Source organism: Chelonia mydas, chromosome 17, assembly GCF_015237465.2.
Source record: "Chelonia mydas isolate rCheMyd1 chromosome 17, rCheMyd1.pri.v2, whole genome shotgun sequence".
NCBI lineage: Eukaryota > Metazoa > Chordata > Testudines > Cheloniidae > Chelonia > Chelonia mydas.
In genome coordinates, this window is record NC_051257.2 from 21,831,245 (window position 1) to 21,853,905 (window position 22,661).

The following is a 22,661-nucleotide window of genomic DNA, read 5'->3' on the forward strand; positions in this document are numbered from 1 at the left end:
CATCTGACACCATGAAAATGCCTGTGGTTGACTTGGGATATGAGGCAGAACTGTCAGGAGAATGAAAAGCAACAAGCAGAACAAGATCCTCCACACGCTGCAGCCAGAGAGAGCAATAGGCACATGGGTCAGAGGCTGCCCTGTGTTAGGCTCTGTCTGGGAAGTCCTTGTCATCAGCAAAACCCAGTTCTTTTGGCAGCTTTGCCTATACCCCACTGTGGAGAAATGGGCTGCAGTTAGATGAACAGTGTCTTTCCACAGGCCAGAGATGAATTCACTTGTTGCTAATAGACTAAGTCTGGCACCACAAAGGCTCCTGGTTGCTGTACGGTACGTCAAATAAAACATTCACTAAGTAACAAACAAACTCAGTTCTCAATGGCTCTGTGATAACCCACCACCCTCTGTGCAGAATGGGGAGCTAGAGCTGGAGACGTTAAGGGCTGTCATTAAAATGAGTCAAACAGGAAGGATTACGAATTCCAAAAAGAGGCAAATGAATTGGCAGCATGCACGCCCAGACGGACGTGCAAGCAGAGTCCTGCATGCCCAGGCGCACAGACACATGCACAACTTTTTGTCTTGCTTTGGGTTCTGCTCTGTCCTTTGACAGGTTCCATTCGTTGGGTTTTTCCCTTCTGGTCCCAGGGATGTGTTTGTATGCGGCTAACCAGTGGGCAGCAGATTTCATGTGCTCCCAGCACATCTCTGCTTGCCCTCCCTCTCCCCACCACCCCCAAGCAACTCCAGTGACTCTTCTCAGCTGGGGCAGAATTTGGCACCTGTCCTTTTTCTTTGATTGCTAATACTTTCCCATCACCCTTCCTGGGCAGCAGGCTTTATGCACTCACTGCCTGCTTTTTGTTAGCATTAAACCAGCCCTGTGCAAGTTGCTGCCACTGGAAAGAGGTGCGTTGCCATCTCGTCTCTGTGTAAGTTAGTTCAGCCATTTGTTCCCTGCCCAAACCTGTGAGCCTTATGCCTCTAGGTAGCTGTGGAACCTCTTGAAATGGTGGAGCATAGCTCTGCTAGGGAACCAAGCAGTGGGGTTAGCCCGGAAGCAACAGATGCTCAAAGGGGGCCCGCTGTGAACTGTAACATGGCAGGCTGGGGGACCACCTGCTCTCACAGCTAAGTGTGCACGTAGGGCCAGATCCAGTCTCAGATGCATGTGAAGAGCTCCCACTCACTTCAGTGGCAGAATTTTGTGTTCAGTATGAAATGTTAAAATAAGTAAAAGTCCAGGGTACGGAGGTGATGGTTAAACCCCAGCTCTGCAGAAGCAGGAGATTTAAAATTGTAACGCTGGTACCAAGGCCAGCTAGTCTGGTTAGGGATTCAGCCAGTCCAGCAGCTAACTTGGCTGAGTGTCCCAGTTACTGGCTGAATAATGCTTCATGCAGAAGGGGGCCATGCCAGTTGGTCTCTGATTTAATACATCTGCTGCACATCTCACCCTGAGACCCTCCCAGAGGCTGGCTGAGCCTGTTCACCCTGATCTTTAAACATGGTATCAAGATCTTCAGGGATATGTTGGGAGTAGAGGTCAGATATCGGGACCTAGCTTCTCTGAGCCTTCTCATGTCTGATCATGCCACAGTCCAGGGTATATGCAAAGGGGACAACAGCCCACTTGCCAAGATGCATCCCAGCATGTGGGTAATGTTCTCCTAGCGGGTGGGAGGGTATGCCGGATCAGTGTAGTGTGGTCTGGTGTATGCCGCATGTTGTAAAGATTCATTGCCTAGTTACTGTGAGGCTTTTCCCCCCCTTTCTGGGGGTTTTTAACAACATGCTGATCAATCTGTCTAGCTGACGGAGATGAGCATGGCATAAGTACCAATACTTTTGGCTTGATCTGGCAGTGTCAGCAATTGTGTTGCATGCAGTGACCTGGCTAGCCTGGGAAACAATGGGGGAAATGCTATTGTGTGTGTCCAGTACTGAAGCAGGAGTAGCCCAGCTCGGCGGGCAGCCGGCAGAGCTCAGGAGCTAGGAGCAAACAGACCTTGTCCTGCAGTGAGTGCCTCAGGAAACGGGGAGCCCTGTGAATGGAGAATGTGGGTTGCAGATAGTTATTTATTGGTGTAGAAAGATCAGTGACTTGAAATGTGCAGCGTAAGTAAATACAGGGGGTGACGCACACAGTGGCTGAGCCATTTGAACAGTTTGTGTACTGGGGTGAATAAACAAACCCAGACAAGCGGGAAGACAGGAATGTATAGAGCACAGGGGGAGATTTTGTAGGCCTGAGTCTTAAAGGCGCCATGTGATTCCAGAAGCTGCCAGCCTCTCCAGTAGGGAAGGTGCAAACCTCAGCATCCCAGAGCAGCCAGGGGCACGCTTCTCACCAGCATCAGACCTTGTGCCTCATTTTCTGCTTTCTCCTGTTCCACAGAGTCACCTGAGTGAGGGCTACGGGCACCTGTGCAGCATCTACCTCAAACTGCTGAGAACCAAAATGGAGTTCCATACGAAAGTAAGGCCACGTCTCGTCCCCACCTCCTTTCTTCCCTCCAGACAGACCATGCTCTTCCCACCCACATCTGGTCCATTCAAGGGAGCTGAGGTCTATTGATGGAGTCTCTTGCAGCCCCACCCCTTCAGTCCCCCAGGTGTACACTCTCCTCTGTGAGCTGGGCTGGGAAGCAGAATTATCTCTCTGGATGCACCTACACTGCATGCTAAGCCTGGGTCTGTGGACTCAGTGTTTCCACATCCACACGACAGTGGGAATGTGGGTTTACGATTGCTAGGCCCCGGTCTCACAGCCATGTCCAGACTGCACTACGCAGACGTGCTGGCTCGGGTCTGCAGTCTGAGTTTGGTCCTGAGCCTCAGTGGGACTCAGGGTCTCACCCACCCCGTAGCGGGGTCCTAGGCCCTGGGTCCTGAGCGCTTGCTGGCCTGAGTCAGACTGATTTGTGTGTGCACGGAATGGGGGCTTGTGCTCAAACCTGAGCCAGAGCCTGGGCTTAGTGTGCCGTGTAGACGTACCGTCAGTGCCCCTTGTGTCACATGCTTCCAGCCAGCCGGTTGTGCCGGCAGGACACAGAACTAATGGCCTAGGTAAGGGTGGTGTCAGGACTGAGCTCTGGAGATCCCAGGAGTGACCCTTTAACTAACCTCCCACCCAGGAGGCCTAGAGCTGGTCATTGCCTTGCTGTTGGGAGGCTTGTGTGCTGCCCCACCCAGGGCTAAGTCGTCGTGGTCCCCCCCCCCCCCTCCCCGGCAGCATCTCTCCCACTGCTGGATGTGGAGCACTGGCTGAGCCCCAGAGTCAGGCCTTGTCTTTCATTTGCTGCCCCGGAGCCCGGCTGCCCCAGGGTACAGGACTGTGAAATAAACTGTCAGCTCTTTGTGTCACTGCAGTGTTCCTTAGCTGGAGTCTCAGCTAGGAAATGCCAGCTTCTGCCGGGAGCTACCTGCCTTTGTCTTGGGATGCAGTACTCCCGCCAGCTCTGCACTGGGAAAGGTGGCAGCTCCGTCCTGCTCGTTGAGCTGGGCCGTGTGGAACAGTGCAATGGCGGGGCCCTCTGTGTGTGAGAGCTCCCTGCAACACACGCATGTGGAAAGGGGGCTTGAGTAGCTGGGAAATGGGAGCATGAGGCCGCCTTCTCCTCCTTGGGGGGGCTGTGATGGCAAATGCTCTCCAGTACTGTGTGAACGTGGCCTTCGGACCCCAAAGCAGGGCAGTGGGCTTTGCAGGAGCTAGGCTGTAGGCCCAGATTCAAGAGCCGTTGTCTCACTCTCCAGAGCTGCGGCAGCTGGTAGCAGTGCAGAGGCAGAGTTGTAGGGGGAAAGAGGAGACCCTACTGGCTGTGTAAAGGGGCCTCGTCAATGAGCTCCCAAAGCAGTTCCCTCCAGAGGGGCCCTTGGGCTAAGCATGAGGGAGCTGCAGGCAGAGCATTTCCAGCAAGAGGAGCTTGCTTCCTCTCTGGGTCTGCCAGAGCACAGCACTTTGTCTTTGAAGCAGGCTGCAGAGCTCACCCTTTCCTCTTGGCGATGGGCTGAGATGCATGAGGGGTTACTGCATTACGCTCCCCTGGCAGGTTGGTGTTAATGGGCAATTACAGACCCTAATCCTGAGAAAGTGAATACTGCAGTGCTCAGATCCTGTGGTGATGGGACATGGCCATACCTCTGTCCCTCCAAGGGCACTCCCAGGGGCCGTCAGAGTCCTGCATTTCCCCCATGTTTCTTTCAGTGCCCCTTGCCAGGCAGCGCCTGTGTTGCCGTGTCTCTCTCCCCGTCCAGCTCCTGCAGGGGGCTGAGCAGCTGGTGGCTCTCGCAGCCCATTCGCCTTCTGGAGCTGGTGACTAGCATGCGCTGTGTGGGCGAGGGCGCCCACTGCGCAGTGCAGCTCCTCGGCGTGAATCCAGCCTTGCCAGGTAGCTGACCGCTGGATTGAAAGTGTAAGTGCAGTAAAAACCACTCCCTCAGCTCCACTCCTTTGGGGAGTGGACAGGGACAGGAGCTAGTATGATGTCGGGATGATGCACTGGGGAAAGCTGTACCAGTTATACGGTAGAGTCACCCCGGGGTGACCCCGGCTGGACACTCGTAGTCCGGTAGAAGAGCACCCTTTTTTTTTTTTCCTCTTCGGTTTAGCATCACCCCTTCCCACGGGCCAGGAGCTAAAGGGGGGTTATAGTGGGGTAGCTGCATTGCTTTAAATTCACCCCCAAAGTTAGGTCAGAAAAACTTTCCCATGTAGACGAGGCCTAAGGCTTTGCCCTTGCAGCTTGTATAATGTAAAGGGAGAGTTAGCCGGTGCCTTTATGGGCGGGGAATATCGCACAGGGCTCAGGAAATGGAGGCCTCCTCAGATCCTTCCACTGGGGCTATGGTGGGTCGGAGCACTCGGGACTCTCGCAGAGATGGGGCAGTCACACTGGGACTCCATGGCAGCATAGCTTCCTCTGGAGATCACACTGACCTAGCCCCTGTCCCCACAGTCCCCCTCCCAGGGGCAGTTTCAAGCACAGGACCTATGGCAGCTTGTGCTGGCTGGACTGGCAGGGAGGAAGCGCATGTGGATTTGTGCAGAGCTGATGCCACGGAGAGCAGCCTTGTCCCCGGTACAGCTGCGAAGCTTGGAACCGGTGGAGGGTGGCTGGTGTGTGGCCTTCTGTGAGGTTGGGGGAAGCATCCCATGGAGCCACTGCTCCTCTTCTTCCGTGCTCTGTGGCTGGCTCATGTGAGCAGAGAGACCTGTGTGGCCTCTGGTGTTGAAAGGGAAGTGAAACCTGGCTGAGCCATCTGCTTTAAGCCTAACCCAAGTGCCTGTGGCCAGGTGTGAATAACATGGGAGCTGAGACATGCCCGACAGTCAGCAGATGAGAATGGCTAGGTGCAGTCAGCAGGGCTTTTCCTTGTGGGGGGCTGTTTATCAGCAGAGAGCAATACAGGCTAACACAAGAACATGTCCTCCGGCCCGGAGTTCAACCCAGCATGAGCAGCCCAGCCTCCCTGTAAACATCCCCAGCGTGCTGGCTCCCAAGCAGGCCATCTGTAATCAACCAGGGTGCCTCTGCAAGCGGGAGCTGAGCTGAGCTCCAGCCCTTGTTCCCCAGGGGCAGGCAGTGCCCAGTCCATGCCTGGCTCTGTGACTCCCCACTCAGTGCTTTGATAATTTGGTTACCAAAGTGGCCTGTAGAAAAGGCTTCATCTTCTGGAGCGGTGATACCAGCTGTCTCCTCCCCCATGCGCTTGGGACAGATGAGGTTACAGATTCTCTGCTTGGCTCTCTGCAGCTAGGAAGATCATGTGTCCTACATGCTCCATCATCTTCCACTCTAACCCAGGAGTGTCTAACGTACAGGCCAGCTACAGACACTGATCCTACCACCATGGCCGTATCTCTCTTCCCCAGGAGACAGAGCCACTAGGCAGAGGAAGAGAGGGCTCAGGGCACTAGTAATGAGATAAGGAGCTGTCGGTCTGCAGCAATAGGAACCAAAGTTGCTGCCGGTTACTGGCTGTCCGGTGGCCTCTTTGAAGAGTTGGTGTCCTCTGGCCAGGTCTGAGTGAACAGGTGTCCAAAGCACAGTTAAACCTCTGAGCCTGCATCAGAGAGGCCAAGGAATCAGGGGGCCATGGGGAATGGCCCTCCCCTCTGGCCCCTAGAGGGCAGGGTCGGGCAGCCACTTGTAGTGTCCTGCTGTTTGGCAGATGTGCCTGCTGGTTCCCTTCAGTTGCCAAAGGCCTCACCTCAAGCAGCTGTACCGGGGACAAGGCTGCTCTCTGTGGCGTCAGCTCTGCACAAATCCACATGCGCTTCCTCCCTGCCAATCCAGCCAGCACAATAGCAGCCAGCCCCAGTGCTCAGCAGTGCAGTGCCCCTCTCCCAGAGGTGAGGTCTGGGCCTAGGTTGGCTGGCCTAGAGGTAAGGGTCTTCCCCTGCCTGTGAGCTGCTCCCTTTCATCAGCCAGGAGTGGGAGCAGCTGTGTGCCCAGCTGGAGGATGTGGGGGCAGCCAGCAGCAGATGGGGCACAGTATTTGTGGGGCACGAGAGGAGGCAGCTACCTGAGGAGCCCCAGAGCCCTTCTCCTGTAAGTCGCTGCCCAGGTCAGAGCAGCTGTGCCACACAGAGCGTGGCCTTGCTGGGAAACTTCGGCATGAGGTTGTGGTGTCCAGTTGTGATGTTGCTGGCCCGGTGTGCCTAGCTGGGTGGAAACTAGATGGATGTGTGACCGTTGGTCGCTGTTCAGTGCCTTTGAAGTCCACCGTGTGACTGTGTACGTGTAAACTGCAGCGGCATTTTCCTGCACTGGACGCTGCCCTTGGGCACTTAGATGGGAGCCAGTGGGGTGGCTTTTAAAATCCAGAGAAGGGACGTTGGCTGAGGGCGGTGAGCAGTGAGCCTAGCCTGTCACTGAGAGGGGGTCTGCGCACCTGGGCAAAGCATGGCAAGAGAAATCTCCCTATAGCCCCACGGTCTGGGAGCCAGCTCTGAGCCATCCCTCCAAAGCAGTTCTGTGACCTGAGCCCCTTCCATTGCGTGTTTGGAGATCCCTGCCGGGTGCACACAGCCACTCCTTCAAATACCACCTGGGGTATCAGGGATCTGCCTCTAATCAGAGATGGCTACTTGGTCTCCACTGTGGTAAGGGCAAGCCTAAAAAGCACTAGGGTGCCTGAGGCCCCTTGCTCTGACTCCTTCCTCTCTCCCATCTTGCAGAACCCCCGGTTCCCAGGCAATCTCCAGATGTCTGACAGGCAGCTTGACGAGGCAGGAGAAAACGACGTTAATAACTTGTAAGTCCAGAGCACGAGAATCAGGGCACGTCCGTGGTGGAATTACTCCTGCCGTAGCAGAGAATCCAGCCGCAGAAGACAAGGGGGAATCTCTAGGAGTGGCAAAGGGCTGCCAGGGCCATGGCACCCCATCAGGGTCTCTCCCTGGCATTGCTGTGTGAGCCATGGGCAGAGGACATGGCCACCCTAACTGGAACCCTGGTGCCGTGTGTGCCCATTGGCTGGGGCTGGGACATCCCTCCTGACTACCCCTTATAAAACAGTACTCCACAGCAATAGTTGGCTAGACACCCCCACACCACCACCACCCCGGGGCTTCTAGCCAGCCCCCCCACCCCCCCAGGGTTTTGCGGGAGGGGGCTGGGTGGCCTCTGTTTTGTTTGTAACATTCTTGTACCCTCTTTCCTAGCTTTCAGCTGACGGTGGAGATGTTTGACTATTTGGAGTGTGAGCTGAACCTGTTCCAGATGGGTAAGGCTCTCGCTTCCACTTGCATTGCACTTGTTCTGCACTGTTGACATATAGCTGTGGGGCTGGAGCAGCCTCGCTAGGTGCTGCAGTGACGTCCCTCTCTGCCCGGCTGAGTGTGGCCCCGACAGCCAGCGTGTATGTGGGGGCGCGGTGGGTCAGAGTGTTTGAGGTCCCAGTCCAAAGCTGCTGTTCGCTCTCTGTGTGTGTCCGTCTGTCCTGCCTAGGTGCAGGAAGGGAGTTGACTGAGGGCGTCTGAGCTCATCTGTTTTCCATGCATTCCACCAGAGTTGTTATTAGCTGAAATTATTTCATGTCAGACCAAATGTGCCTGGCTCCTCCCAGTCTGCCCAGCCGCAGCCTGCCTGCCCTCCGTTCCAGCCGGCCATGCCAAGCCTCCAGGAACCACCACCGCCCCGCGGCATGCTGCACCTCCTCCCCACACCCTCCTTGGTTTGCTTCCCATCTCCGAGTTCTCCCGGGCTTGAATTTCTTCCTTTGCCCTTAGCTCTGAGGTTTATGGCTTTCATGACTGGCGAGAGCAGCTTTCTCCTTGCAAACCCATCACAGAGATGCTGTGTGCTTCAGGGCTTGCTGTGGTGGGGGAGCGACTGGCTCTGCAATGTCTGCTCCTACGGGTCGCAGTGGAGCAGAGAGAAAATAACGAACCAGTCTCCACAATGTGCACTCGGGTGCTCAGCTGCCTCGGGCATCCATGTAATGCTGTAGGGTTCTGCTTGTTGGGCTGCGTTAGAGCAGGGTGATTACTGCTCACGCTGTGCCACATGGGTGCTGTGGAGGTATTCGCTTGCATTGGAACAGGAGTAAAGCAATATGTCAGCGTATGGAGGTTCCTGGATATTGCCATTTCAGATGAGGGGTGATACGGTTGGGTCCTAGCATGGAGGGTTCCCGGAGGATGTGCTTTAATAGAGTCAGCGTGGTGCGGCTGTCTCGCAGTGCTAAAGGCTGTAAGAACCGGAGCTGCGAGTACAGCCACTGGAATCCGGTTGTGTCCCAGTGTTGAAGGGCTGTGTGGCAACTGACTGTCAGGGTCCTAGCTGTGGTAGGCTTTACTCCACTGGCATTACTGCATCTCTAGCAGGGCAGTTGCTCACATGTGATGGAATACAGAAGTGGGGGGGGCAGCTGTGTCTCCAGACAGCAGGTGGCCTGGTTCTGCACTGGGATGTAGCCTGGGTGATCCCGTCGTGTCTGTTACGAGCTTATCTACGGTGATAGAGCAGGATAAGGGCAGTCACATCTGTGGACTAGAGTCTCCCGCAGTCCACGGGACAGACAAGATGGTGCCTTTGTGTCTCATGGGCTAGCATGGGTAATGCAGTGATCCTTGGAGGGACAGGCCTGGGGTGCAATGCAGTGATCACAGGGCCAATCCGGGGGTAACACCATGCCCCAGTATATGCAACCTGCCACCAGAACAGGAACCGAGAGTAACAACAATTGAACACATGGGATCAAACCCCGACCGGGGTGGGACTCCATAATGGGGGGGAGGGGCTGTACCCACCCCCACAGAAACCTGCGGGGTGAGTCTCTTTCTTTCATAAACTTTGGTAGCATTTGTACAGTTTGTCACATCAGAGTCTCATTGACCTGAACTAAGACAGCATCTAGCATCGCCATGGTGGCTCACAAACACCAGTGAACCGAGCCGCCTTCACTAGCCCCACTGTACAGACGGGGAAGGTGAGGCACAAGGCTGATCAATGACTTGGCCAAGGGCCATAAGACAGGTCTGTGGGAGCCCTGAAAGTAGAGCCTCCATCTCCTGACTAGCAGGCCAGCGCTTCAGCCACGTACCCCTCCTCCTTTCCCTTCCTCCGTGTCTGCAAGGGAGTACAATGCCTCTGTGCGCTGACATCTCTGCAGCCCTGCGCAGGTACTTGTCTGATCCATGCAGCTTATAGCCCCACTGGGAAGGAGGGAGGCCCTGTAATGAAGCTGGCGTTGTTTTTCTGCTGCTAGCCTAAGTGAATTAAGCAGGGCTAATATCAGCTCTGCCCATTTACATGTCATTAGCTTAGCTTTTGATTTACTCTTAAATCACTGCTCAACTTCCCTGCTAATTACTGGGGACCTCACTTCATTATCCGAATGGGAGGGGAGGCAGGCAAGCCGGTGGAAATCCAAACTGACTCCCTGCTTCCTGCTGCCTGAGCAAGGATGACGTTGCTAATTGTCCCATTGTGTGCATCCCCAGCTAAGGAGAGAGCAGGCTAGCCCGGTGCATTAGCATGAGTCAAGCAACAGGTCCCCAGGGAAAGGCCCAGTGCTCCCGCTTGGGGGCATAGATGCTTCTTCAGCTATCAAAGGAAGGAGATGAAGAGAGTGTGAGTCTCTGTTTGGTGCTATGTACAGAGCACAGCTGCAGGTGTGATGTGAATGGGTTCCCACAGCAGCAAGGCCTGCGGGAGGCACAAGAGGGTGTTCTTGGGGATGTGGAGCCTGCCTGCCTTTCCAAGTCCATTGCTGCTCTCTGTCCATCTTCAGATGTCGCTGTCCCTTTTGGGGTTCTGCACTCTCCTTGGATCCCCACTTTCTTTGTGATTCCACCCACCACTGACGTGCAGCCCCCTTTGAGCCAGAGCACAGCAGCTGTTCATTCCTCACCGTGAGGTCCTTTGACCTTCCTTTGGTTCTGGAGCAGGATGGGTGTGGTGAGTGGGGCCTGCAGCCGAGGAGAGAGATAGGGACAGATCCATGTGTCCTTAAAGCTGTGTTGTCCCACCCGGTGTCTGCCTCGTTTAGGAATAACACGTTACAGAGGAGCAGGGGTTGTCTCTGTCCAGCATAGATGGACTCGAACCCGACTAGGGATCTCTCCAGCGTTCACTGGGGGCACATCTGGCATTCAGCACGGGGATTCTGGGGTGAATTCTTGAGACGTTGGCACTGGACTCAGTAAATGGGCAGACGCCAGGGGAAGGTGACCTTTCTCCCGGTCCTCCCTATCTCTTCTTCGGTCTCTCCAGGCACCCATGCTCCAGTGGGAGTTTAGAGGCCGTGCATAGCGAGGATGTCATAGAGGACCTCTCCCTTCAGGCAGGTGGCTCGGCAGGTATGAGTGCCCCACGGAGAATGATGTGGGACCCTAAAGCTAGCAGCTCGATGCCCATATGGAGAAACAGAATCGCTAACCCTGTCAGCCAGGTCTGGGATGCCGGGGGAGAGCTGTGCTAAGCAGTACTGCATGCTCATCGCCCAGCACTGGTGCACTCCTAAGGATTTCCTTGTGCCATTGATGCACTGATGAAGTCTATTCCTCCCTTTCCTAGCATCCCCGGAGGGATGCCGGTGTCTGCCCCTGGATTTCTGCTCTAGCTTAACAAGAGTGGAATGGCTGTACCCTGACTACCTGGCATTGGCCAGGTGGCTAATGAACATACATAAGAACAGTCATACTGGGTCAGACCAAAGGTCCATCTAGACCATTATCCTGTCCTCTGACAGTGGCCAGTGTCTGGTGCCCCAAAGGGAATGAACAGAGCAGGTAATCATCAAGTGATCCATCCCCTGTTGCCCATTCCCAACTTCTGGCAAACAGAGGCTAGGGACACCATTCCTGCCCATCCTGGCTAATAGCCTGTCAGGATTCCTTCCCCACTCTGACCTCTGGGTACAGATGTGGGGACCCACATGAAAGACCCCCTAAGCTTATTTTTACCAGCTTAGGTTAAAAACTTTCCCAAGGCACAAATTCCGTCATGTCCTTGAACAGTATGCTGCCACCACCAAGTGATTTAGACAAAGAACCAGGGAAAGGACCACTTGGAGTCCTATTCCCCCAAAATATTCCCCCAAACCCTACACCCCCTTTTCTAGGAAAGGCTTGAGCATATATCCTCACCAATTGGTACAGGTGAACATAGACCCAAACCCTTCAATCTTAAGAACAGTGAAAAATCGATCAGGTTCTTAGAAGAAGAATTTTATTTAAAGAAAAGGTAAAAGAAACACTTCTGTAAAATCAGGATGGTAAATACTTTATAGGGTAATCAGATTCAAAACACAGAGGATTCCCCTCAAGGCAAAACTTTAAAATTACAAAAAACCGAGATAAACCTCCCTCTAGCAAAGGGAAAATTCACAAGTTGAGAAAACAAAGATAAACTAATACGCCTTGCTTGGCTGTACTTACAATTTCTGTAATATGAGAGACTGGTTCAGACTGGTTTGGAGGACATGGATTGATGTCCGGTCCCTCTTAGTTCCAAGAGCGAACAAACACAGAAAGAAAGAACCCAAAACAAAGCCTCTCTTCCCCCCCCCCCCTCCACCTTTGGTCAGGTGCGAACCAGGTTATTTGAGCTCCTTAACCCCTTACAGGTAAGGAGGAATTTTAGGCTACCCTTATGATTATGACATAGCCATTGATGGACCTATCCTCCTTGAATCTATCTAGCTCCTTTTTGAACCCCACATGGGAGAGCTGGGTGCTCACAGGCAGAGGCCACTGTTGGAAACAGCATATTCATCCTCTGGGAAAAGAGGAGACATCTCACAGAGCTCCCTGTCCCCACCCCTAAGGGCTGGGAGCCCTGCACACAGCCTGTGGGAGTTGTTCTAGGCCTCAGGTCACTGAACTGCAACCCTTCCAGCCAGCCAAAGAACGGCACTGAGGGGGTGCGGAGGGCAGCTTGGAGGGGCAGGGGAAAAGGGAGAGGAAATACGGGACGCTTGAGTGCTCCAGCAGGAAGGGGAAAGGAGTGACTTGCTCTGGGTGCATGATGAGATAGGACCAGGGAGGAGACCTGGGCCCTGGTGGGGATGTCTGTGCAGTGCACTGTGCCCACACGCAGAGGCAGTCCCAGCTTTCAAACACTGTCTTTTCTGGGGGGAGCGATACCTTCCACTCGGAACCAGCTGACCCACCCCCATCTGCAGCAGTTACTCCCTGGGAAGCCACAAAGGTGGCTCCATTTCCGCCAGCTCCTCTAGCTGCTGTGCTGTTCGAAAGTACCCTACAGCCCTTGCTTCCAGACGCAGTCTGTGCAACAGGGGAGAGGAATCGGAGTGCGCTGGCAGAGCCGCACCACGTGCAGAGCGAGCCGGCAGCCAGGCGAGAACCACACCAAGGCGCCTGCAGTGGCCTCCTTGCTTAGTGCAGATGCAGCCACAGGCTAGAGCCATGCCGCCATTGGGGAGATTGCTGGCAGCCATTGGTCTGAGAGGCTCTGGAGAGACCTGACTGGTCAGCAGAGTTCTCCAACTGTCCATTGAATTAAGCCAAGTGCAATCGGGAACATGGGGCCTCACCCACCCTGACTAATTTTTTGCCTAGCTAACCTAGCGCTGGCTGCCTGTAGCAGCCTGGGAGTGCTGCCATCATGGTGGCACCGTGCCCTGCTGGCTGCAGCGTGTAAACACACACTTTTCTCCCCCTTCCAGACTAAGGACCCAATCCTTCAGTTGATCCAGGCGGAAGGAGGCAGACATGGAAGAGAGATACGGTATGATCCTGGTCCCACTGAAGTCAGTGAGAGTTTTTCCATGTTGTCTGTGGGCCCAGGATTTTGCCTGTTGTCTTTCTTCTCTGCGCATTGCAAATCAGTGTAGACATGAGCCAGCATTCTGCTCACTCTGAGATGTTTCTTGAGTCACCTCACGTTAGTATGCATGGTGCATCTCTGAGCCAGAGCAGCCTACCCGCTCATTGCAAACCAGGGGCACGTTTCTGTGATCAGAATGTGAGTAGTTCTCCCATCACTGGCTCCCTCACCATCTAGCGTCATGCAATGCTTTGCCTTTCTGTTCAGTGAGAAACAAAGGGCAGGCAGAGAATGATTGCTGGGTACAAGTGAGGGGTGACTAATGCTCTGCCTGAAGACTGAGCAAGCAGGGCACGGTGGACTGGGGATGGGATCAGAGCTCCAGATGAAAAGGAAAGAGCTGTCATTTCTGGTCTGGCCTTGTTCATCTGCTCTGATGCTGACTGGGATACAAATGGTAAGTGATATTGATCCTTGTGCTCTTCTGTCCCTGCTGAAATGGAAGGGTAAATTCGTCCTGGTCACCAGCCAGCCCAGGGCAGGGTCCAAGTGCTGGAACATGGATGGGGACATGAAATGGGCTATTGGTGTGATTTACCACAGCAAGCCTGTGTCCAGTAAACGAAAGTCCGGCTTTCTCCAGCTAGTCCCTTCAGAACTGTTTCCAAAGATGGGGGCGATGGTAAAACTGTGCCAGAGGACTGGGGGCGCTTGGCTCCAGGACTGCACACCCAGACTGTACAGAGACCTGCTGGAGGCTTGATACGCCAAACAACATCTCCATAAAAATAAAATCCCTTCTGAGCCTCCTGTACCCCTCAGGAGGGAGCAGAGAAGGACATGGTGCCAGTGCTTTCAGCCCGGATCCTTAAAGGGAGTTAGGCACCAAACTCCCTTTGATTTTCCTTTGCAGCTCACCTTACAGCAAAGCCACTCAGACCACCTGAGCACAAACAAAGCAGCTGAGAAATGTCCTAGACAGTTACTGCATAATGGTTTGTTTGCAGTATTGACTCAGGGAAGTAAATGACCCTAGTAGGATAGTGCTGCCCTTGCACCATGGCCAGTCAGAGCCTCTGCGAGGGCAGAGTTGGACCCACTCCTGTAGTGTCAGCGGCCAGTGCAGCTGGTCCGGTTGGTGATTGTTTGGCAGATGGTGCTAACGGGGCGACCTGTTCAGAGCTCTGTTCATTCGGAACCAGTTCCCTTCAGGGCTGAAGCCAAGCATGAGACGTTCCATCCCCAAAGGGCCAGTCTGTTAAACCACAGGAGCACTGGGCTCCATTCTTGCCACAACTACAGCTGTGCTGGGCCTGATATGCCTGAATGAGGGAAGAATTTGGCCCATTACCTTTGGGGTCCTGCCTGCTTCTCCCTTTGTGACCCATCTCCAGAGGCAGGTTCTGCAGTGGCGCACACATCTGCTAGGCCCATGGGTTTGCCCAGGTGGCTTAGCATTGCGCTTTCAATGCTTCTCCCCTGAAACTAAGGTTCGCACATTGCAACCCCTGAACCCTGGTGGATACGCTGAGCGTCTGGGATTGGAATGGGGATTGAGGACTAACTACATGCCTGCTCAGTGAGGGGCTGGACATATTGTATTGACCCACCTGATCGGGTTGCTTAGTGTTGTGTTACATCAGACCTCTTGGTAGCACACCAGATGTACTATGATTCAAATGCAAGCACTGAAGATATATTAGCTGCTAGGCCCTATTTGCTCTAGCACTTGGCAGTCCCAGGGGGCACTCAGATAAAAGGGTGACGTACTAGGGCAGGCAGAAGTGGTCAGTGGCTCAAAAGTAATTCCTAGCATGGCCCTTTGGGGGCCACACCAGAATTAGGACTTCTCGGGCTTGGGGGGGTTGCCCCTTTTTGTCCATTGCTCTATGATAAGCAGTGAGGTATCCCTGCAGGTCCCCGGCCTGGATTCTGTTCCATGGTGAGTCTCTCTGGGGGGGCCACCCGCATTGTCCTGTCCCAGTGCAGCAGCTCCTCCCAGCAGGTATCCAACTCGGGGCAGCCACTCCAGCTCCTTGCACAGGGGCTGCCACACCACAGCTGCCTGTTCTGGGGTGACATGTACCCAGTCAGCTGCCTTCAAACGCTGCACTCCTCCCAGTCCCAGCCCACAAGAAACCCTCCCGGCCTGACCCTCTCTTGAGCAATCCTGCTGCCAGCAGACATGGAAACTTCCTTCTCCTGTCACACTACGAGCCCCCAGCAGTAGAGGGGGACAGCACCGAATCTCCTCTCAGCAAATTGATCACAACGTGTGTAATATACACATAGGAGAGATCCCTCCTCAGTGTCAAACACTTAACCAGCTTTGTCCACTGAAAACTGCTAGTGAACTACCTGAATGTCCCTTATTCATCTGGTTACCAGGTGTTTCTGACCATGGCCGTGTGTCTCACAGTATGGGACTGTTTCTTGCAGCTCCCCTGAGCACAGATTACCTTAGCAAAGCCGTGGATAACGGTGGGCCAGTGCAGTTTTCTGTCAGCTCCCTCATTCGCTTTCCTCCTTTTGGCTTAAAACCGATGGAATTTGGTTTTTCCCAAAGTTCCTATGAAATAAGGATAGAGACTCTTAGGTTAGCATGGAGGGGAGGAAAGGTACAACAGCCGAGACGTACAATAGTCTGGATGCTTCAGTGTAGTGATATGAGCAGCTGTGCAGAATATTCTCATGGTGTGTGTGTGTGTGTACAACAGCAAAGTGTACTTATATGAACAGCTGTGCAGAATAACCTCATGGGATGGGTGTATGTGTGAGAGAGAGAGAGGGAGATCAGTGAATTTCATGGAACAAGCCCTGAGCACGCTGTCTCTCTCTCTCCTGTTAGTATTCAGCTCCTTGGACATGTCTCGCTCCGTGTCGGTCACTGCTGCTGGCCAGTGCCGCTTGGCCCCACTGATACAGGTGATACTGGACTGCAGCCATCTGTATGACTACACTGTTAAACTCCTCTTCAAGCTGCACTCCTGTAAGTACACAGCAAGCCTCTGAGAGTGTCCGGCAGCTGCCATTTCGCTGCTGGGATGTCCTGAGAAGCTTTGATGTAGCAGATTTAAAGTTTCTGTAGCAGCTGTTTCAGAGGCGGAGCCCTGTACCAAGGCTGTGCGTGTGTCAGGTGTGCCAAGCACAGGGAAATGCCCCGTCTGTGTGTTTAGACCTCTGTTCCCAGAGCGCAGGGTGCCCAGGCAAAGAGCTGGTTTAAAACACTGGCGGGGGCTGGCTCGGTAGCTTGGCCCAGTGGCTCGCTCTGTGTCACGCGCAGAGACCAGGCCAGGTTTGACTCCTGCCTAGTCTCAGACTTGTAGCGTTTGGAAGTGCGGCTGGCGGGAGGTCGGTGGCTCCCCCAGCTGATGAGGAAGCTGTGTTGACGGGTGTCGATCGAACGGCAGCCCTGCCTGAGTCTGTGATCAGTGCAGAGAGAGCCCCACCCCGGGGAGAGAGGTGTGGCACAGTTACTGCTGAGGTGCCTGTGTGGATTGATGCTGAACCGCCTGGCCTGGGCCAACGGAGCATTAGGCTCGTGGCTGGGCCCTGCATTTGCTGAAGCGCCTGCTGCACCAGCTGTGCCCCCCTGCCCCTGACTCCAGCTGTGCCCTTCCCTGGGGAGGGGAGGGGGGACACTTGACTGGCAGCCCCCTCCCGGGAAAAGGGAACAAGGCATCCCCTTTCTACCCTTCAGGGCAGGGCATAGGAGACCCCAAGGGCCAGGGGAGGCTAGTCCAAACACCAGCATGCTTCCCCCTTTGTTCCCAAAACTGGATTCTGGGCTTGCCACTGAGGCCCTTCCCCCCCCCCCCCCACCACAGATGTTGGCAGTTGGAGGGTGGGATTGAACAGAGAAGTGGTGAGATTTGGGGTGGGGAGAGTGAGGCAGAGAAACAAGCTATGGGGGAGAGGGAAAGGGGAGGCAGGGACAGAGATCACGGGATGTGTGCGATGGGGGAGAGAGGGCGCAGCCAAGAGGAGCGAGAGAAGGGGAAAGAGGAGACAGAGGAAGGGAAGCAAGGAGGCCAGGTCACTGAGGTTGACCAGGTGCAGGTGGAAGCCCGAGCAGCTGCGTCACAGTGAAAGGCATGGGGGGAATCCCCCTGCATGCCAGCCGGAGGGGACTTGTGTTCGTGGCTCATAAAGCTACCCCCAAGGAGCACATTTCCCTTTTAGAATGCCCCAGCCCTCCCTCACACGCTCCCCGCAAGGGCGCTGGCCTCCCTCCCTGCCCATGCCAAGGTACTCAGCAGTTGTGTCTAGGCCAGGACCCTGTGCCCTCATCAGTACAGCCCTGAAGGAATCGTAGCCACAAGGGGGTTTCTGCATCTGGAGGAGTAAAAGCAGAGAGCAGTGGGAAATGTTCATCCCCCAACCTGAGCTCCCCCAGAATGAGAGCATCCTCCAGGCCGCAGCTCCCAGGACTCACCGAGCTGTTGCATTTCTTCCGGGGTGAATCCCGGGGCACAGATCCAAGCCGTGCACCAATCTGCAAAGATTGCATCAGGCATTTGGACTTCGGCAAGGTTGGCTTAATAGCTTCAAATTGTTTCCTGTGGTATGAGAAAGCGGCACCTCAGTGATCCTGGATTTAGACAGCTGCTGCCAGCTCCCTGGCTGAGTGCAAATGAAGGCCCTTTCCTCTCCATGAGTGAGACCCCGAGGACCTGCCCCAGCCAGGCTTCCTCCGCTATTAGCTCCTCTAGCTGGGAGCCATCTCAGCGCCAGTGCTCCTGCCCTGCAGCGCCACCTGCTGGGAGCGTCTGAGCAGTGCTCGAATTATGGGGGGAAAGTGGGGGTGCCCTTAGGGAACGTGGACAGACCTGGAGGTGCCAGGGTGTACCTTGGGCGGCTTCCTGTGCTGGCATCCTCTGCACTGAGCCCAGCTACAGCAGGACTCTCTTCTCCTCTCTGCCCATACCGCCCCCCACCTTCTGCCCTGCTTCCTCCCCTCCCCCTGGCTGCCATCTCCCCCTGCACGTTACCGCTGCCTTCCGCCCCCTTCTCCTCTCCCCCTGACTGACCCCTTCCCCGCCCGTTTGCCCCCCCACCTTCTGCTCACTCCTCCTCTACCCCCTCGACCTGCCCATTACCCCCCCGCCTTCTGCTCACTCCTCCTCTACCCCTGATTGCACCCCCGCCTGCCCATTTATTCCCCCACACCTTCTGCCCCCTCCTCCCCTACCACTGACTGCCCCCTCCCCCTGCCCATTATCCCCCCCACCTTCTGCTCACTCTTCCTCTACCCCCTCACCTGCCCATTACCCCCCCGCCTTCTGCCTCACTTCCTCCTCTACCCCGACTGTCCCCTCCCCCTGCCCATTATCCCGCACCTTGTGGCCCCCCCCTTTCCTTACCCCTCTCACTTCCTGTTGGGATGAAAGGGGCTTCTCCAGAGTGGGGCATTGGAGCCTGGGTTATGCCAGTGAAGAGCCAAGCCCAGGCAGTGGGACCTGCTGTGGTTGCGGGACACCCACCCTCCCTTCTCTCCACGGACCAACCCCTCATCGTGCCCTGGCTCCTTCCACAGGACAGCTGTGGCTGCTGTCACTGCTCTCTGCAGTGCCTGGCCCTGTGGCTGACCACACAGGGAGAAGTAAGGGGCCAAAACAAACCCTCTACACCCCTTCCCATAAGTCAGAAGTGGGGTAACCCCTAAAAGTAGTAGGGGACCCGCCCCCGGCCCTGAGTCTGAGGCTGCAGTGGTAAACTGTTCTAGGACTGGCTGCTCTCCAGTGCAGCCCTGTCCCTCTGTGTGGCGCTACTCAGCTATCTGGAAATGAGCATGATTCCTGGCGCGTGCTCAAGGAGACCTGGGAGCTGAGAGCTTTCCTTTGCATTCCATCCTGTGTCTCTTCCTCAGGCCTCCCCGCTGACACACTACAGGGCCACAGGGACCGTTTCCTGGAGCAGTTCAGAAAGTAAGTGCCCTGAATGCCAAGCCTGTCACCTTTGGCGCTTATCCTTTGCATGCTGACTTTAGCTCAAAGCGGCTATTCCTAAGTTCATTACTTGTTAGGTAACTCATGCCACTCAGACCTAGTCTACAGGCAGGCTTGGGGCGGACAAGAGCCCCCTGGGTTTGAAATGAACCGTCTGTGGCTGAGAAACGAACAAAGTCCTAATTTCTGAGTCCCCTAGCTCACAAATGTTTATCCTAGAGCTGGGCTGGCCTCTTCTCTGCCCCCATGCTGTTGGCATAACCCATTGGCACTGAACAATAATTGCCTTATTAAATCCAAGGAGGCTTTTGGGCTCTAATGGCATTGTATGGGAGGTGTCAGCCAGTGATTTAAAACCGTTGAGCTGCGGTTTGGCTACCGTGTACAGTCATCACAGTGCGGTGAAAATGTGAAGGTGCAGCCCATCTCCCCTGGGCTTTCCTGGAGTCTCGGAGCCATTTCCTGTAAAGGCCCTTTCGGGGCTAAGATAATCAGGGTTTAAAAAGGGTTAACAAGCTTGGCCGCTGGGGCTGGGGCTGGCCTCAGCCTGATGGTGCATGCATGCTGCAGCAACGAACACATTAGAAATGTGTTGCTGGGTCCATCAATCCTTCTGCCCTTGGAAATGTACCGAGCGAGCGAGCGTTTTCTGTTCATTCCCCCTTCACCTTCCCCAGCCTGGAGGGGGGGTAGGCTGTGATATCCTGAACGTTCCCTGCGGGGGACCTTATTCACAGGGGTAGGAAACCAATGAGGGAAGCAGGAAACTCAGGGGAGATGGATCTGGTGGCTGGCTCTTCAAGGATTTAGCTGGTAAATTCTTTCCCCTTCATTCTTAGTGTCAGCTGCTCTTTGCATCAGTGATGGCCCCTCCGTCCCTAGGTGTATGGGGGAGGGGCCCCACCCTCCTGGATTCACCTTTTACCAGTGTGTTCGCCACTTGGCTTGAGGCACATGTCCGGGTACTGTTCCAAGGAGCAGAGCCGTTAGCTCTCTTCCCAGGATCCCCATCTTGCGTTGTATGGCAGGATAGCGTCCATGTAACTGAGGTCAAGGGCTGCCTTTCCCTCTCTGCATGGGATGCCTGGTGTGGAGCCACAAGCGATGGGCTCTGTTAAATGAAGGGCGCCACCTGCGTCCTGCGGCTGCCTGGATCTGCCTCAGCCATCAGAGTCCCCTCCCTTACGTCCCATTTCCTTCCAGGCTGAAAGATTTGTTCTATCGCTCCAGCAACCTGCAGTACTTTAAACGGCTGATTCAGATCCCACAGCTCCCAGAGGTGAGACCCGAATGGCTTCTCTCTTGCCCTTGGGCACAGGCTGAGAGGGAGGGGCTGCAGTGACCATTGGCGTGACTAGGCAGTAGTGTCTAGTGGTTAGAACAGGGCCCTGGGAGTCAAGACTCCTGGGTTTTATTCACAGCTCTGGGCAAGTCAGTTAAACCCCAGCGTTGAATGCTGGGTGCCTGCAGCCAAGTCTTGGAAGCCATATTTGCACTTATAGGGGGGTTGCTTTTCAGAGATCCCTACTAGAGCTGGGCGAAATTTTGTTGGTAAAGAATAAATTCATTGAAAAATATACTGGGAGGCACCAACACTATTCACTAACTCGGCCATCCTTTGTGCTAGAGAAGGGAGACGAAGCGCTGCCTCGTAGCATTGTAACGACCCCACTTGGGCTGCCTGGGGTGGTGCGGCAGGCAGATTTGGGCGCGTTGTGTCCCACAGAGCCGCTTTTCTCAAGATCCCGCCATCAGTTCTCCCTTTCCGCACTAGAATCCTCCCAACTTTCTGCGGGCCTCGGCTCTGTCAGAGCACATCAGTCCCGTGGTGGTCATCCCGGCTGAGGCCTCGTCCCCAGACAGCGAGCCCATCACCGATCTAGTGGAGATGGACACAGCATCACAACAGGTGAGTGCCTGGCCCCCTGGCATCAGTCTCTCTCTTTGAGCCCGCGATTGGCTCTGCCTATGTCTGGCAAGGTGTTCAGCTGCCAAGAGAAGTATGCCTGGCCTTTGCATGCCCTGCAGTGGCTCTGGGGCTGTATTGCCAGGGCTGTGATCTCAGGTCTCATAACATACTCAAGGCCTGGTGCGTGTTTGGCTGTATGACATATGGAAAAACCAGGGCACTACAGGAAGCAGCATCAATGCTGCTTATTCCCATGGGCTTAGTACTGAGTTAGCGCCCTTGGGGGTGTTGTGCTGTCTGGCTAATAAGACATAAAACCAAGAGTCGGTGAAGAAATCCCAGGGGGTAATTCTGGTGTCCTGGCTAGGTGATGACTGGTTGATCACATTTGGCTTCTCCTGCATTTCCCCTCGAGTTCTAGATCCACATGACATGCTTCATTTCCTGTCCTAATACACCAGCCCAGAGGTGGCTCCACTTCAGTGGCAGGCGAAGTGGTTCCTACATCTCCAGTTAACATAATGGTTTTTGGGGGTGTGGGTGGTATATACATACCCATAAGATTGTTTATTTAGGCAGTGCCATTTGGAGCAGACAATAGATTCCCCTAGTTGCAGCTCTTGGGTTTGAGTCTCTGCATCTTGGGGAGTCTCCTGCACCAGGGTGGAGCACGGCCATTCTGATGTGGTGGCATTTTAAACTCACTTTGCACTAGGATAAATAACTGCCTGGCTGCAGGGCAGCAAATTTGGCCCATTGCCTCTTGTAGTGGCTAATGGTGATATTTCACATGAAGAGAACAGGGGATTTCTGTCATGCCAGTAACTCCTTTGGCAGCTAGTGGTCAACTGCTGGTAAATGCAGCTAACTCTCACCACTACAAGTACCTCATAAGTAGCTGCTCCGCTTGCTGTTCCAGACAGGGTTGGCCTTCTGTCCGCTGCAGTTGTCTGTCTGTCCCAGTCAGACCCCATCTGGATCAGATTAGTTGCAGTACCCTGTTGTTTAATAAAGCAAGTAGAACTGCCCTAAGCTGGGTCAGGCTGCATAAAAGATAGGGGCCCATGGCTGATGGGAGCTGTCCCTTAGAGGGCGTGGGGCAGCTGCCAATCTTGCTAACGAGTGGGATCCTGGTGTCTGGGGGAGGGGTCTGCCCTTGTGAGGGGGTGGGGCTGAGATGGGGGCGGGCAGGTGCCCAGTCCATGTGCAGTGTTTCTGGCCATGTGCGGGGCGGTGGTAGATTTGACTCCAGGGATCTGTGTTTGTTTCCCCCTCCAGAGCTTGTTCGACAATAAGTTTGATGACATCTTTGGCAGTTCGTTCAGTAACGATCCTTTCAACTTCAACAGTCAGAATGGAATGAACAAGGATGACAAGTGAGAGCTGGCTCAGGGGCCCCATCACTGCTGGTGGGGCATGTTCAGTGTCAGGGGAAGGAGCTGTGAATGCGGAGGCAAGGCGCGGTCCAGTTTTCTGGGGAAGGCCTGGGCCTCTCTTGCAAGGGGCACCCTGGGGTTGACGGGTGAGGGCTCTCCTGCCCTGGGGGTTCATCTGTGAAGGGTG

The 22,661-nt window shown here is 54.8% G+C and overlaps 1 protein-coding gene across 10 annotated transcripts in view; it reads left to right on the top strand.

Annotated features, from left to right (window-relative positions):
* The window catches only part of HIP1 (huntingtin interacting protein 1), a 163,375-nt gene that overhangs the window by 113,816 nt on the left and 26,898 nt on the right, over window positions 1–22,661 (top strand). For all 10 annotated transcript variants that reach the window (XM_037880879.2, XM_043531270.1, XM_043531269.1 and 7 more), the window contains 8 exons: window positions 2,399–2,479; window positions 7,184–7,260; window positions 7,670–7,731; window positions 16,090–16,230; window positions 19,111–19,168; window positions 20,393–20,468; window positions 20,964–21,098; window positions 22,377–22,474. In XM_037880879.2, the coding sequence (XP_037736807.1) occupies window positions 2,399–2,479; window positions 7,184–7,260; window positions 7,670–7,731; window positions 16,090–16,230; window positions 19,111–19,168; window positions 20,393–20,468; window positions 20,964–21,098; window positions 22,377–22,474 (728 nt within the window). The remainder of the gene's footprint in view (window positions 1–2,398; window positions 2,480–7,183; window positions 7,261–7,669; window positions 7,732–16,089; window positions 16,231–19,110; window positions 19,169–20,392; window positions 20,469–20,963; window positions 21,099–22,376; window positions 22,475–22,661) is intronic.